General features: G+C 42.0%; 1 protein-coding gene across 11 annotated transcripts in view; it reads left to right on the top strand.

The window, feature by feature from the left end:
• The window catches only part of LOC131069149 (protein SHOOT GRAVITROPISM 6), a 381,540-nt gene that overhangs the window by 25,030 nt on the left and 339,118 nt on the right, over positions 1-17,392 (top strand). For all 11 annotated transcript variants that reach the window (XM_058004502.2, XM_058004498.2, XM_058004497.2 and 8 more), the window contains 4 exons: positions 4,394-4,484; positions 4,619-4,714; positions 4,922-5,000; positions 5,109-5,172. In XM_058004502.2, the coding sequence (XP_057860485.2) occupies positions 4,394-4,484; positions 4,619-4,714; positions 4,922-5,000; positions 5,109-5,172 (330 nt within the window). The remainder of the gene's footprint in view (positions 1-4,393; positions 4,485-4,618; positions 4,715-4,921; positions 5,001-5,108; positions 5,173-17,392) is intronic.

Below are 17,392 nucleotides of genomic sequence, written 5' to 3' on the forward strand. Positions count from 1 at the left end.
TATCAGAGCCTTGGGTCATGGGTTCGAGTCTCCCTTCAGTGGGTGTTGAAGCTCAGTTGGTGCTGAGGGGGAGATTGTTGACTTGGTGGTCAGCACCTCCTTGGAGACTCGTGACATGGCTTAACCGCCTCTTGTGGGTTGGGTTAACTTAGGCGTTGATAGTTCGAGCTTTTGGCGCAATGGCAAGCGATTCCAACAATTGTTAGACCTTTTTGTCATTGATGTTGAGTGGTTTTTGTCAAGCTTGTGCTATTTAAGCTAGAGGTTTACTCAAAGTAATATTGGATTGAGTTTAAAGTGCTTTTTGAGCTACTGTTTATTCATTAGATCTTTTCAATTTTGGTTAAGCTACTTGACATGCTTGATGTGCTTGAGCTACTTCAGCTCCTTGCCTGCTTGCTCTAGCTGCTTGCTTGGTTGATTGAGGTGCCTGGTTGGCTGCTTGAGGTGTTTGGCTGTTAGCTTCAACTAGTTGTATGCTTACTTGTCACTTTTGTCAGCTTCCACTTCAGATTCTTATGCCACATCATCAGGTTTATTTGTTTTCTTTGGAATCGATTCTTTCCTAAAGTCTTGTTTATGTTTTTGACGGAGGTAAAGGTGATTTTATTTATGAGATTCTTTTTGTCAAAGTCGTGGAGTATTATTGCTGAAGCCATTTTTTAAAAGGGCAACACAAATTGGAAATCGATATTCTGCCGCTGTATTAATGGAATGGTAGTGCATTTTTTTTTAAAGGGGATGTGGCGGTTGGAGGGATGTAATTTTTGCTTTCAAAATCGTGGCTGCTGAGCATGCAAGGTGCCCCTATTAATTTCATCATGGAAATAAGGCTATTGTAGAGTTAGTGAAAAATGAATGTGAATGAATGAACACGTCTTGGTTTCCAGAGGGTGTGATTGGGTATTTTTAAAAATTCTAGTTGACAAGAATTATTTTTTTGGGTGTTGTTTAAGAAGACATATATGCAGATATAAGTGTGAAAAAGTTTTGGAGGGTGTGAATTTGAGATTGGGAGTTTCTTGCAGTTGAAATTTTTCTTTTCTAAGTGAATGCTCTTAGTGAGTTGCAACTCACTTATGTAATCTAGGTTGGTGCCCATTTCCTATTAATGAAAGCTATTTGATGTCGTGGTTTTTTACTCAAAAGGGTTTTCCACGAGATATATGGTGTCTTTGTTCTGCAGATTATTTTCTTTATGTTTCTTTCTATGTTTTATATGGTTTTAGTTTTTCTTTTTTTAAAAAAGGGCTAAATTTCTGCAGTACTGATTCACACCCCCCTGCCCTCTCAGTATTGCCTATGTGCTCTTCAAGAAACATGGTGCCACCTGAAATTGAAAAAAAAGCAAAATCAATGATCAATGATCATTCAATAAATTTTAAATTAAAAAATAAGATACTAATCATTAAATTAAATTCAAGTTATTCAAGCACCTGCAAAAGAACAAGAAAATTTAGGAGCGTCTGGTTTCTCCTACTGGTCCAACCATCAGTCATGATGGTGCGACCCTTTTTCCATATCTCGTGCTGGTCCTCTAATGTGGCTTTTACATCAGCTACCATATGTGTCAAAATTTGGCCAGTTAACTCAGAATTAGAAGGGGCTTTGAACCCGACCCCACAAATAGTGATGGCATCAACCATGCTTTGCCAATAAGGAGACTTGTCACAAATAAATTACATAAGAAAAGTATGTCTATGTCCAATAAAAATTCATTAGACAAAACAAGCTATAAATATTAAAAAGTTAAAACAATCAAATAAAAACTAAAAGGAATTACCTGGCTGCAAAGAATGTAATGGTGCAATAGTACCAAAATCTCCCAATTGCACATTTAGCCGCATCGTGTACCTCCTTGTTCCAATCCATGCTCTCAAGAGAAGGTTGGGCACTAGAAGTAGTGCATGGCTCAAAAAATGAATCCATCCTAAATTTACGAATTCTAGGACCAATACTTGCACTCCCACTACCACTGGCACTAGCGGTTGCAGAAGCAGTAGTAGTACTCGCATTGGACGATATGGAGGCATGGAAGAAGCCTCTCCAACACAACCAATGCTAGCTAACTCCTCTGTTTGCCTCTTCTTTATTTCTTTTTGAGCCTGAAATGTCTCTATTTGCACTTGGCACTCACGAATAGCCTCAGGTAGTGCTAGTGTGCAAGGGTTAGCATCATGGCCACGTATGCCGACAATGTTTTGCAATATTTACATTTTGCCTCTCCCTTTTTGTGCCCGGGAAAATATTCAGTATGTTTCCAAGCTAAATCTCTTCTACCCGGGGTTGTTCTACGAGTAGGAGTGGAACTAGACATTGTGAAAAATATGGTTTCCAAAAGTTGAAGGTTGCTGGAATAAGACACAATTACAAAACAAAGAATGTTGTTCACTTAAAGGTCTGAAATTCTACTTCTTCGCTTTGTAACAGGTCCGCAAATTAATTCTTCATTCTGATTTCAGTTTGTTGCTGAATGCGTACTGATTTTCTAATGATGATATTAGTGGTTTAAATGCAATGTAATGTTCTACTCTCTTTCAATGCAATTATTCTATTTATGCAACAAACTCGGTGAATGAACTTGAAACGCAAACAATTTGTGCATCTCCATCTTATTCTCTTTAAACAAACTCAAAAAAATTCAGGGTGAACATTTCAAGTATCCATCTAGAATAATCCCACAACAATAAATTAATATTGTTTGACATAGCATGGCGTCCCTCTTCTCACTATTTGTCATCCACAACTGTATTTTGTCTTTTTTGCTAGTCAAAAGCTTGTTGGAGCAAAAATCAACGCTTGGGTTTTTTCAAACAAAAATAATGGTTGCCACTTTGATCAAAACCTTTAATTTCAATCCATCAACACCAAACAATAGACACCCAACAATTGGTAAAAAGGCACTTGCAACTTTCCTTATTTCTGTAATATTCAATTCTGCGCAGCTAATAGAAAACAAAACAAAAAAACCAAACTTCTGAAATTACCTGAAAGACTCTTTTTACGCACTAGCTGCAATTCTGATTGAGCCACACGGGATTAACCAGGGAGGATCTTTTACCATTGTGGCTAATCTTTTCTGAGAGGGTTTTTGTCCTCAGGAAGGTTGAGATGAATGAAGTTCAATCTCTAAAACTACTAGGGTTTCATCAGGGAGAGAACAATAATCTGCATAATGCCAAGTGAGCTCACAAAACCCTTTTTTATAAACTTTTTGGGAGCTTTTTGGAAAATATAACATAAAATCATTTTATAATCAAAGTAAGTCTATTAATCCAAAAAGTGATTTATTTTCATTATTTAATATCTCCAACACATAGCTGTTTTATGAAGTATCCAACATTTAAAACTTTTAATTCTAATTCCTACGAGCTATTGTACTAAGGTGCTATTCAAATTATTTTAATAAATTTAAGCAACCTTAGTGAAATAATTAAATTAATAGCTCAATATTACACCCAAGCTGCGGAAACTGTCAAAAGCATCAAAATCGGAATTTTATTGCACTGGAATGATACCAATGATGAATAATGAGAATTGGGTCCAACTGGGTGACTTACTATAAATAGGCGTTCTCTCCAAGAATCTTGGAAATCCCATCAAATGTTGGAATTCACTTCGGGAAGTGGCATAAGTGTCCTCAAGACTAATTGAGCTCACTAGCAACATCAAATAACCCCTCTTACAAGATGTCAACCAAGAAGGTCAGAGCCGACTACAATGCTAGAGAAACCAAAAATAGGGACATTACATGACTCTTCATCTTCCGTAGGTGGTTTTTAGTGTGGTTGCTTAAAAGGAGCTGATATGGGTCTCATTGTTGTGCTTGCAAAAGTTGGTATTGGTCTCATGTTCATGCTTGTATGAGTAGAATATTTGCAAATGATTAGCAATATTATAAAAAAACATGTGTAACTGTTGTATTTTCCTGAAATGAAGTTATTGTTTATTTGAATGTCAGAATTGCTGCGATTGACAGTAATGAATCCCTAGGAATTTATTCACAAGTTAATCACTATATACATGCTGATGGAGACAATTTTTGTAGTTTGTAATTGAGTATGGAATCCTACTGCCAAATATTATATAAAGTGTTTCTGCATGTGCATCAAACTGGTTTGGTTTCTACAAATACTCTTTGTCCAAACCAGTGGGTTACAAATTTACAATTCTAATGCTCATTTTCATAACCAGCGGGACAGGCTTATGATGCTATTGTTCATTTTTTATATCAGGGCTTGTTCAAAATGATGCACTTGTGTTATTGTAATCTCTGTCTTGATGTGAAATTCAATTGAAATATTTGAACATGTCCAAATTTAGCTTTAGATAGAAATCAAATCAGGAATTTATTGTTTCATAACTAATATAATTAATTCATGCTTTTCTGTAGATGATCGAAGAAGTGTTTCTTCATCTAGCAGGCAGTGCTATTGCTATTTCGGCCATGGTACAAACACTTGCAGAATTTGCATCTGCAGAAGGTGGAGAAATATTTTTTTAACATTGATATAACTGTACTGATTCAGAGGTTACATTTCTAATGTGGTTGAGGTGGAAATTTTTTGTAGCATGTTATTGTACTCTTATCTTTCTCTCCATATCTGTTTATTGCTAGCTTTGAAATTTACCCCACATTTGAAGGATGTTCTTTCACGAGTTTTGCCTGTACTTGGAAATATAAAGGATGCTCAGCGCTCGATTTTTGCAAATGGTAAGAACTGTATCTTGTACTTCTAGTTTTCAAGATTGTGGACAGAGAGATTTTAGTAATGTTATGCTGTAAAAAAATTGCATATCTTGCATGCAGTTTACATATCATCATTTCAGTTCAACTTTTAAATGAGCTGCAAAACTTAATTCATATTTAATGGTTTGTTGTTAATTAGTATATTTAATAATTTTGTATTATGTTCCTTAGCAATCAAATGCTGGTGTCAGGCGGCTTGGCAATACCGATTAGATGTTCCTTCAGCTCCTGAATTTGACCACGATGTTCTGTATGTCCAATTTTCATATTAATGGTTATTGTTGCTTCTTTTCTTAGGACCTTTAGCAGTTCTCTGAGTAATTTTCTTATCTTATAAATTTATTGCTGATTTCCACAGGGCTTTTCTACATTCTGCATTTGATTTGTTACTAAGGGTTTGGGCCAATTCTCGTGAGCTTAAGGTTATGATTTTCATTTTATTCTCTACCACCTTCATCAATTTGCTTTCCTATTCAACTATGCCCCGAAGCTCCAAGCATTTATTTAATAAATATTTTTAGCACTTCATGCATGCCTAGGGATGTTTTTAACATGTATCACCACTGCCAGTATTGATTTCTCCTGTTGTAGCTTATTAATCACATGTTTTTTTTTTTTAACCCTGAAATTTTATCTTATCTTGTTATAATGTTCTCATTACTGTTTATCCTTAATGATAACATTTCTGTATAATCTGTTTCGCAGTTTTTTACTTTTTAAAAAGTTTGACTTTGGAAATAAAGCAATCGAAGAGAAATCTTCCCTTAAATCAAGAGGTTATATTTCTCAGAACTTCACAAACACTGTGTACTCTCTCACATTAACAGTTGTTTGCAAATCAATTACAAAAAATATGCTGCATAGACTCACAATTGATGGATACTTACTTTGAACAGAACTGGAACACCAAAACCACCTTGGTTTGATACCATATGAATGGAAGGAAGTCTGTGCAAATCATAGTTTGAAAACTCGGACTCAGCAATAATTCAGTAGACCCAAAGTTTTTGAACAACACAGTAAGCAAAATCTGGCAAATTTTCCAAACTTTAAAAAACACAAATATGTAAAAACATTCTTCAAAAATGCCTAATCTTTTTCCCAGATACCTGCAAATACTTTTCAAATGCTCCAACAACACTGCTAAAAAGGACTCCAAAATGATGCAAAATGAACCTTTTTCTTGGGCAGAATGGACTTACATAGGTGCGTGTGATGTCCCCATCTTTAAACTAATAATGATAAGCAATAAAACACTTATGTGATCAAGGGTGGCAGCCTTGAAACACCTTCAACTAGTTAGTAGTTAGGAAATAACAATTTGTACATAGTATTTAAGAAGTACAAGTAGGTAGCCTTACATATTGTATCAATAAAGATTGTAGCATAAAGACCTTACTGAGGAAAATCGTCTTATTAATAAGACTCCATGATTTTCCTATCAAGTGTCCAAGTACAGCATAGAGAATGAGATGTAGAAGTGAAGACAAGAATTCTCATAATCAAGTAATGAAGGCTCACAGCGTACTGAAGCCTTGATCTTAATATTGATGTTATACAGAAACTCATGGAGATGCCTTATGCATCAATCTATAACATCTGTCAAAAGAAAGACAATGGAGATGATGAATAACATATCCCATCATCATCATCAAGACAACATGAAGGCAGCCCAATTGCATGGATACAACAACACTCATATCAGTGCCACACTGATCATACATGGAGACAACTTCTTATCAATGTCTCGACTATAACATCCATTCTTATTCATTGCTGTCATAAGATAACATAGAGTATCGATTTCATCATGGATCCAATTGTGTAACGAGAAATATATATATATATATATATATATATATATATATATATATATTGTTGGAAATGTTGTCATTGATGTCAAGATGATTAAGTAATTCACTATCATTGATGTCAAGGGGTTCACGTATAGTGATTAATCTGCAACAATTAGATGTTGGGAAGTTCTATTAGTGATTAACTAGCAGCGACCTCATAACGTATACATGGTCAACTCTCATTAAGATTGGCGTTGAAGAACATATACTCCACAATCATTCTGTTAGTGACAGTATCTCCAAAACTCACTTACATATGCCAGTGATTGAGCAATAAAGAAGATTAGAAATACAGTGATAAAGGTCGAAGGAGCTGCAACGTATGACTATGTAAGAAGAAAAAGACGGTGTACAGTTTGAAGCAATAAACAGTAGACACTCATAGAAAATTGCATATGAAGCCTTCACCGATCATTATATCTCAACAATCTGATGATTATTTATTAGCGTGAAATAGAAAGATTTTTTTTGGTGTTTTCAAACACCATATACATCAGACTGTGTGAGTACTGAGTTAAAACCAGGCACACAGAGATTGTAGAGACTTATGACATGCAGGTCTAATATGAGCAGACATGGTTTGAAATGTTGGCGATTTGAATGAACAATGTTAAGTTTGTTAGACACAATGCACCACTGAGAGGGGGGTGAATCAGTAGTTCTCAAACTTTTCCCTTTAACTATCCCTATGAAAGTATACTGATTAACAGATCTAGCTGAATGCAGACTTACCAATTAGTGAGGAGACTAGACACAAATGCATTCACACAAAGGGACATCACATAACACCAGTATGTATGTGGAAAACCCAAGATGGGAAAAACCTCGGTGAGCAATGCTGCTGGAGACTACTGCTCCAATCCAGCCTCACAATCAAATCTGTTACAAAGTTTAGGGCACCAACCCAAGGAGCTACAATCCCTGCGCCGAGCTACTACTCAGTGCATACAAAACATAATCATTTACAAATTAATAACCTTGTTACAAATGGATTTTGTAACACATCTGCAAATCTCACTACTGGATCTCTTGTCCAGTTCACTGCCGGTTCTCTCTTCTGGTTGCTTCTTATCTTCGCTGCTCTGCTGCTCTTCACTGGTACTACACTCTGCCGGTTCTATGCTTGCCTGCGCTGCAGTTTCCTTCACTTCTTCTCTGCCGGTATGGACACTACCAGTTCTGCACTTCTACCGGTTAAACACTTCAATCTCGTTCTCCCTCACACTCAGCCTCTTCTATATCTCCTTGATGAGCACTTGACTGATCTACTCTCACATGCAACAACAACCTTCAATGATTTTGGCTTCCTTATTTGTAACCTCATTTTCTTGCCAAAAGTCAATTCAAATCTTAGGCGGTTAGGGTTTCCTCATCAACCTCGAGGCAAACCAAATCCAATAAGATCTTATCCGATCTGAGCGCCCAGATAGCTGTTTGCTCATCACCGCCATTAATGCGCCTTCCAATACACATTTTCTAAACTTAGCAACCCCTGGCCCTGTATCTCGACCTGCATCTGTCAAAACGCCATTAATACTTTTGCTGCTTCCTTCTCGAGGTCCTCATCCAATCCGATTACCTTGCTTCGATCTAGGCGCCAACAACTCCCTGATTTTTCTCTGTCGTTCATTCATCCTTGAGCCGCACTCCTCTGATTCGATCCACAAATCACGGGATCCATATTAAATGCACACCTGTAGAAACACCTATCCCTACACAGCACTTCACCGACCTTTGCGAGCTTGCAACTTCATTTCTACGTGGCGTCCATGTCAACATTCACCTTTGCTTGAACAACTGTGTCGGTATGGATTGGATCATTGACCAACTCCATTACCGGGTTCATCTACTGGCTTACTAACCCTTCCGGTAAAACCCTCAAACAGGTCTGTCATCAACCTTGCACTTTGCTTCTCTTTTGGTGGAACACTCAACCGGTCAGCACTCTTGTTAACTAACCTTATGCACATCTTCATCAGATGGGAGTCTTCTGCATCTGCACCTTGTCTGTATTACCGGTGGACATACATACCGGTAAATGCTCTTGATGGTACTATGTCATCAACCTTCACCAGACTCCATCTTCAATCCGACCATTTTCCTCTACCTGCATCTGCTCACCCTTGCCTTCTCCCTAATCAGCTCGGACCATATCTCAACCAGTTTGTCAGAGTGACAAACCCATCACTCTTCAACTGCACTGGCATCCCAACATGCCTTCTCTTTTGGTCCAGTGCATAACCCTGATTTCATGTACTCAAGGCATTCCTTTGTTTCACTGGTAGATTCGGTGTGAGCCTTTAAACACTCACCTTTACCTCTTCTTCCTTATCTCACATAACTATAATGCACATTATGCATAATAGGAGATAAGCTCCACTTACCGGTGGAGTGATACCTTGTCATCTGCATCCAGCAATGCACACATGTGGCTTCCATGTTTGTGCAACATATCTTCAACCAGGCACATGTGATCCGGTGTGGGCACATTCACTGTCAGTCATCTCTTCACATGGTGATTGCATCTTCATCCGGTGGGATTCTGTTGTGACCATTTCACACATCGCCCCATTTGAAATGGGGACCCCCCTCTTTTTGCTCGTTTTTGCTCGCCTTTCGCTTTGCTTTTTAGGGTTTTGGTAGTTTGTCAGTTGTTTGGATTTAGGGTCAAGCCTTAGGGTTTCCATTACTGTCTTTTCAGGCCAGAGTCCAGTCAGTTTTGAGAGCTTTTGAGCTTCCTTTTGTAGGATGCAATTTTGAATGGAATGAATTCGCCAGAATGGTCTATTTTCAATTGGAATTTTGAGTGCAGAGTCTTAATTTGTCTAAGTGTTGATGATGAAATTGCGAATTTTGTCCAATTGAGTGATTTTGACCAAATTTTGAGTTTTTTGATATTTGATCCCGGGCATGGGGAATGATTTGTTTTTGCCTTGTGAAGTGATTAAACTTGTGAAATCACGATATTTTGGCCTGTAGGAGCAAAATCGCTCCTGTCCCTCAGTGAAGGACCGGAGCTCGTTTTCAAAAATCTTACTATCTCTGCAGGGTCAAGATGATTTTTCGAATGGAAACGGTAAAGAAAGGCGTGATCTTTCCGTTGAATATAAATTGAAGAATTTCACGAACACAGAAATGCCTCAGGAGTCAAAATCGCTCCTGTCCCTCAGTGAAGGACCGGAGCTCAAAATCAAATATTGCTTTGTCCTTGCAGGATTTTAACAACTTGACGATTTGAAAAGGTCCAAGGAGATGCATTTTACCAGTTGAATATAATTTGAAGGCACAAACATGAAGAAAGTGGACCAAATTGCAAAAATCGCTCCTGTCCCTCAGTCAGGGACCAGGGCGAAATCCATTGTAGCTCCCGTCCCTCTCCCAGGGACCAGAGCGAAATTCTTCATAAGGCATGTTTTAAACAAAGATCAAGCAAGTTTTATGTTTGAAGGCAAGAAAGGAGGTGAATTGAACTCGTTGAAGACAAATTGAAGATTACCAAACATCTACAAGGGACCCAAATGCCTAAGTTCGCTCCTGTCCCTCAGTCAGGGACCAGAGCGATTTTTACCTTAGACAAATTTCTTGCCAAGTAAGAGCAAATTCCAAGGCATGGATGAGTGAAACGGAGCACTACAAGACCATTGAAGATAATTTTTGAAGTTAGCAAAGTGAGATGAAGCCTACAAGAGCAAGATCGCTCTTGTCCCTCAGTCAGGGACCAGGGCGATATGATGGTTATATTGCCTTTCCTCCAAGTTCAAGACACTCCAAGACGAAGTACAAGGTGGTGAGGACGTTTTAAGGCATCTCAATGAAGAACGAAGTATCCAAGGTCGCCAATGTTGAAGGAATTACACCAAGACACCCAGTTCGCTCCTGTCCCTCAGGCAGGGACCAGAGCGAAAGTATTCAAATGAGACTAAATTTGGGTTGCTATTCACATTTTGAATGTTTGAAAGAAAATAAAGGATATTGTTTTGCACTTTGAAGATAATTGCAAGTTAGTATGATGAAGATTTTGCACTAAATACCCTAGTTCGCTCCTGTCCCTCAGGCAGGGACCAGAGCGAAATTTTCATGGGGGCTTAGATTTTGAAAGTTGATCGCGTATCAAGTGGCCAAGAAGGACCAAAGGACTTCATTTTACACGATGAAAGCAATAGCAAGTTGATGAAAGCAGGCATGAGCACAAGACATTCAAAATCGCTACTGTCCCTCAGGCAGGGACCAGAGCGATATTCATCATATTGGCCAAATCTTTCAAAAATCACGTTAAGTCAAGATCATGCGAGGTGGTAAAGGGTCTAAGGCATCTTAAGAAGATGATATACAAAGGTTTCAAACGTTGAAAGATTATCAATTGAGCCAAGGAAGCTATATCGCTCCTGTCCTTCAGGCAAGGACCAGAGCGATTTTCATTAAATCCTTCATTTTCCTTCAAAAGCATGTCGAAGCAAGGGTGCACAAGATCAAAGATCGTCGTTTGGAAGCAATGAACGAAGAACAAAGGTTGAAAGATGGCGAGTTTTGACTAGAACATGGAGATCGCTCCTGTCCCTCACCAAGGGACCAGGGCGATAATCCTCCAAACATCTATATGCCTTGTAGAAGTCAAGTGAAACAAGCATAGAATGAAGAAGTGATGTTATTTTTCGCCTTATAAAGAGGATTGGTGATTAAGGAAGCGAGATCAAGGAGAGAAACACCAGGATCGCTCTTGTCCCTCACCAAGGGACCAGGGCGATATTTGCTAAAATACTTGTTATCCTTCGAAGATCATGTCAAAGCAAAGTTGCAAAAGGTTTAAAACGTCATTTGGAAGGCGATACAAAAGAAGTGAACGTTAAAAGGTGACAAATTTGAGCTAGGATTTAAAGTTCGCTCCTGTCCCTCACCAAGGGACCAGGGCGAAAAACACTCAAATATCAAATTTGCCTTGTAAAAGACAAGTAAACTATGCGTGGAATGAAAGAATAAAGTTGTTACTCGCCTTGCGATACAAATTGGCAACTTAGAAGGCAAAGACCAAGGAATAAATACAAGTTCGCTCCTGTCCCTCTCCAAGGGACCAGAGCGATATCACCTCAAGAGGCACTCATTTGCAAGGTCAAGTCACCCAAGTTTGAAATTCCTAGCAAAAAATGCCAATTCCAACGTAAGGATGGAGACTTTGAACGTCAAAAGTGCAAGAATCCAGGCTAAATTGAGATTTCACTCCTGTCCCTCAGTCAGGGACCAGAGCGTGAGGTTTGAATCTTCCCACTTCTTTCAAATTTTGGCGCTAACAAGCATTTTTTGAATTTATTTAAATGCTAAATTCGATAAATTTAAAAATTCAATTAAATTAGCATTTAAAATTTGCGCTAAATATTAATTAATTATTTTTGCCTTGTAAAAAAAAAATCGAATTTGTTAATTAAAAAACGATGGCAATTAATTAATTAATTAATTATTAATTAATTAAAAATCAAATGGAGCGCTTGGATTGAAAGGTCGGCCTTATTATTTATTTAAAAATCGTTTTAATTACCTCATTTTTATCAAGTCGGCCTAAGGTAATTGTGAGGGGTGAGCGCTTATAAAAGGGAGGTGAAAGATTTCATTTTCACATTATCATTTTATCATTTCATATGCGATTTGAGGAAGACAAAGGAGGTGCGAGTGGTGTTCAAGGTGCGAATTTCATTTCAAGCAAGGTGGTGCGAAACATTATCAAAGGAGAGTACGTGCGAACCTTAGTTTCCATTTGAGCGAACTTGCCAAGGACATTGAAGATCACGTCAAAGACTCCAACGGTGGCGAAGTTGATAAGAAGGACGTTTGTTTGAAGATCACGTTGAAGGCTTCTAACGTTAATTTTTGCCTAGGCGAATTCCTCTATTTTGCATTCTAGAGTTAGCTCTCAAGTGAGGTATGGCAACCCCGAAGGCGGGAGCATCCACCAGTCGTCCAGCTCTCATGAAAGAAGATCAGAAGACCGAAGAAGTGGAGACCAAGATCGTGTCGAAGTGGAGCAACATTGGAGATACTAACTTGGGCAACTTCAGCACGAAGAAGTTTCGAGATGTCCCTTACATTGGCAAGCCATCACCTGTCGCCTGGAGGATAATTGAAAGTGGCATCATTAAGGCGGCCGGCTTCCCTCCAGCAGTACAGTGTCATGAGTTGATGATCGAGTGTGCTCGTCATTATGATCCTCAATCCAAAACGATCGTGTCCAAGGAAGGAAACACTTTAGCTTATCTTTCAGAGGAAGCTATAAGTGAGGCCTTCCATCTTCCAGAACACAGAGATATGGTCTACAAGAGCATAGAAGGAGCCAGGTCCATGTACGAAGATGATCCAGATGCTTGCCTAAGCATCATTAACAAGAACTGGTTACTCAAGAGTCGTCCTCGCCTGAGTAAGGTACCGAACACACCACACAGGATTGATTCCCAGGAGGAGTACAGAGATTTGATTACAATGCTCAACCGAGTCACAGGAGCCCCTCAGGCTTTTTACTTTGAAAAGTGGATGTTCTACTTCATCCAGGTGATAGTTCAGGGTAAAGGAACAATTCATTGGGCTAGAATAATTAGCCATTGCTTGGACGTACAGTTGAGGAGACTCAAAGCTACCAAGTCCTTCCACATGAGTTCATACGTCATCTATGCCTTGATCAGGAGCTTCGAGTACGCAGGACTACCTCACAGAGGAGTGATTGGAAGAGGACCCGGCGAGGTCAGAGTTTGTGATTCCTATGTCCACTTGCATCATCCGCCAGGAAGCAACTACAAGTTAGTTAATGATACCTTCACGATGAACATCACAAGGACGTTGCAAGGTGGGATTCACAACAGATTATCTCAAGATGCACAGGAACTAGTAAAGAGGTACGGTGCTTGGTTTATCCAATTTCCGAAGTTTACTTATATCAGAGTTCATGGATGTCCTTCACCTCCATACATGTTGCCAAGATATCCGACAGACAGAATTGTGTTACTTGAGATAACAAGACAGTTGGCAGCTTATGCGAAGGCATTCAGACACAGACATGGAAATGGAGTTCCGGTACCTATCATATTGGGCAATTCAGTTGAGGTATGTCCTAATGCTTTAGCTATGGATGACACAGAGAAGGAGTTAGCTCTATATTCTTTTTCATTCTTTTTCGAGCTGAGGCGCCTTTGGAGAAGGAGGTGATGCCCGAAGGTCCAGCCATATGTTCGGATCTTATATTGTCGAACAATTCAGAGGATGAGTAGTTTTTTGATATTAAGAGAGCATATGATCCTAATACTCCTCTTATTGACATTATTCTTAAGGCTGAACCCTTGAGCACCCCTAGCTTCATCCCACCCTCCAGTCCTCCCCTTGGAATAGAAAATCCTGTTCTCGACACCTCCCCCACCCTTGGCAAGGAGCCCACTGGTGAGATGATTGTTTGCCCTCTCGGGTGAATAACTTAAGACATAAAGAACATAACGTAGAATAATGCCGTAAAAATTAGACAAGTATATCAGATGTTCTATTCATAATCAGTGTGTTTTACAAGTTACATTCCGAAGTATAAAAGGGTACCGAGGGGGTGCGAGCGCCTACCGTCGCACCGCAACTTCCACCCCTCGGTTGCCAACTAACCAAAACAATTACACATAATTAACTAATGTTATTCCCGTGTACAATAATGCCACCAACATCATCCCCCCAAAAAGAAAAGTCGTCTCCAGGCGAATTACAAAAATGGAGATAATGCAACCTATACAACATATCTAAAAGACTAGGGAGGGGGCTGAGAAAGCGTCCCTGAAGCAGAAGTGTGAGATGTCGGTGTCTGGTTCGCCAAGCGGGCACGGAGCTCATACACCTGCTAAGTGCGTGCAGCCACATCCCGTTCCGCCACGAGGACCTTCTCTAAAGCTGTCTTCACCATGTGTGCGGCTTCCAGCAACTCCTCCTCTTTTGTATCCACTGCCTCCGTCGCGCAGACCAATCGTGTCTGCTCGACTGCCAGACGGGTCTCTACCTCGGCCTTCGTTGTCCGGATCTTAGCCGTCTTTGTGCGGGCCATCGCTAGCTGTGCCAACAACTGCGCCCTCTCGGCTGCCCATGAGGCCTGCTGACTGGCCACCTCCCTCGCCAACGCTACTTGGGCAGCCTCCCTGACTGCAGACTCCTACTGTGTACGCCTCAATGTATAATAGGCATCCCGGTAGACCTGCTCGATCTCGCGGACAACTGCCGTCACCTGACTCTCCACAACGGGCTGACGTAGCCTCCAAGCCTGGAGCATCTCCTCTGTCTCCGTAGTCGGCCACCCCTGAGACTCAAAGCAGGTAGCAAAGGCTGTCGGGCAGCCCACCCGCATAAACTGTAGGACCTGCTCTAGCTCCACCACCACCTGCTGCAATGCTTGCGTCTGTGCGGCAGCCACCACCCGCCTACCCCTCGTTACCATATCAACCATGTCAGCGAGATAAGTCTCAACATCCTCCCCCGTCTGTGCCGAAGATTGGGAAATCCCTGGTGGTACGGGCACTACTGTATCTTGCTGTGAAGGTACTGCCTCCGCCACCGAAGGTGCACCATCTCCTGGTGCCTGCCCAGCAGAGGCGACCTCCCCCGCCTCATTCCCCACTGTGAGTCCATGTGCCTCCCCTGACGAGTCAGCCAAGTCGACTACCTCCGCTCTAGTCTCTCGACACGGTGAGAATACAACAGCTCCCTCCGGCTGTGCCAGTGTCATCTGAAACCGCTGTGTGAGCTAGCTCTGCATAGCCTCGAGGTCAGCACGCATCTCTGTGACTGGGGGATGGGTCGCTGTCGTCGGCTCCCCCAACAACGAAGCAGAAACAGTCACCACAACGTCACTACCTACGACGTCCAACCGCACGTGAGGCTCGGTATCCTCCACCTCCGTAGGCCCCTGCTCCTCAACGCCCACTATTTAATGCGGTGACTCCTCCGTCCCTGACTCTGCCATGTCCTCGGTAAGTGCCGTTGTGGTTGGGCCCGACGGTGCTCCCTGGTGCTCGTGCTGGAGGGGACCAAGTGTAATAGGCATATGGCTCTGCCCGAAGGCCGGAATATAAGTGCCGCCTACTCCAGATGCTAGCGCAGTCGTGCCCATCGGTAACAGAGGTGGGGCAAACCGGACTCATACAGGCTCCTCCGTTGCCTGGCTGCTATCGTCCTCCTCATCTTCCTCCTCCGAATCCTCCGTGCTGCTGGACTCCCTCCCGCTGTCAGGCTCCCCTGAGGCTGAGGCCCTATCCGCCGCCCGTTTCCGCTTCGCGGAAGAGTGCCCAATGTCCAAGTGCCTCCAATACATTATTGGAGGCTCTCCCGCTGTCAACGGTCCCTGTGGCCGTACCTCCAACTCGTCCTCTGGCACTACTTCCTGCGTGGCCTCCAGGAATAACCCTATAGCGTAATGAGGCATATAGAATGTGCGATGCCGGAGCGTCAGAAACTCATACATACGCTTTGCCAGTAACGCTGCCTAGTCATATACGATGCCATTCATCAGCCCATTCATCAGCATAATCTGAGGGAGGGCAATGTCCAACGCCCTACCTGACCCTGTCAATCTGCTCTTGATGACATCCATAATGCATCTCCAGTGGCCCTCCGCAACAAAAGTCTTATGGATTCCGCGACTCTTCGTGGCTCTAGCCACGCTGTCCAACTCTGCTGTGGTCAAATTCCGGGAGACTAATTTAATCCACCGCTCCTTCTCCTCCTGTGTCATCTTCTTGGTCTTCAAGTCTATTTTCTTGCCCTGGCTGCTCGGAATGCCGAATACCCTCGTGAAATCCCTTGCTTTGAAGGATATAGTGACATCCCTCCGAAGGTATTCAAACGTGCTGGTGCATGTGTGCCTGTCGAAGGTGTCCACCATGAAGCGTAGGGCACCCTCGTACTCCCGGATAGGGAACACGGGCATCCGAATAGCCCACTCTACTTGTGCCTTCCGGAGGTTTTGCTTTACCAGGTCATTATCGGGGGTGTCCTGCCACCATTTTCGGCATTCCAATCCATTCAGGCCCTCGAAAGTAACATTCTGTGGCGTCACTGTGTTTTTCGCACTTGCGGCAGCCTGTGGTGCTTTTTGTTTTTGTTTTTGCCGGGTGCTGGCATCCATGGTGCCGCCTGCAATAGAACCCTGATATTGCTACCCCTATCCCTCTGGCTGGTATTGGAAGAAGCGTGCAGCTGTTTCTTCCAACTCCTTTTCCCTGTTGAATCCATCGATCTCCCTGTAACTGATTTGTTTAGAAGAAATCCACACCTTCGTAACGGCCTTCTTTTTCGTGCGGCTGCTTAGTCTACCTGTCGCTCTATTTTTCCCTTTGCGGCTGCTGCACGTAACCCTTGCTGTTTGGTCTACTTGTGGTGTGGCTGCGTGGGATTGTGCGGACTTGGTCTGGTCGTGCGCTGCTTGGTGGTCGGCCCGTGCGGTGTGCGGCGTCTTCGTCCTTTACCCTTCGCGTCGCGTGGTGGCGTGGTGGTCTAGCTGTGCGGTGTTCGCTATGTTCTTCCTTTACCCCTCGCTATGTTCTTCCTTCGGCGGTGTTCGATGTTGTGCGGTGGTGTTTGATGTTTTGCGGCGTTTTATAGTCTTCCACGACTGCTTGGTGACCGCCTTCGGTGGCTCCCACCGCACGATGGGACCACCATGCGGTGGCCCGTGTCCTCCTACTTGGGCTAATGTAGCCCCGATGGCATAGTTTGAGGCATCCACGTGAACGTGGAATTCCTTATCCCAGTTCAAGTATGCCAGTATGGGCGCTCCCATCAACCT

Source organism: Cryptomeria japonica, chromosome 1 (assembly GCF_030272615.1).
Source record: "Cryptomeria japonica chromosome 1, Sugi_1.0, whole genome shotgun sequence".
In the NCBI taxonomy this organism is placed as follows: domain Eukaryota; kingdom Viridiplantae; phylum Streptophyta; class Pinopsida; order Cupressales; family Cupressaceae; genus Cryptomeria; species Cryptomeria japonica.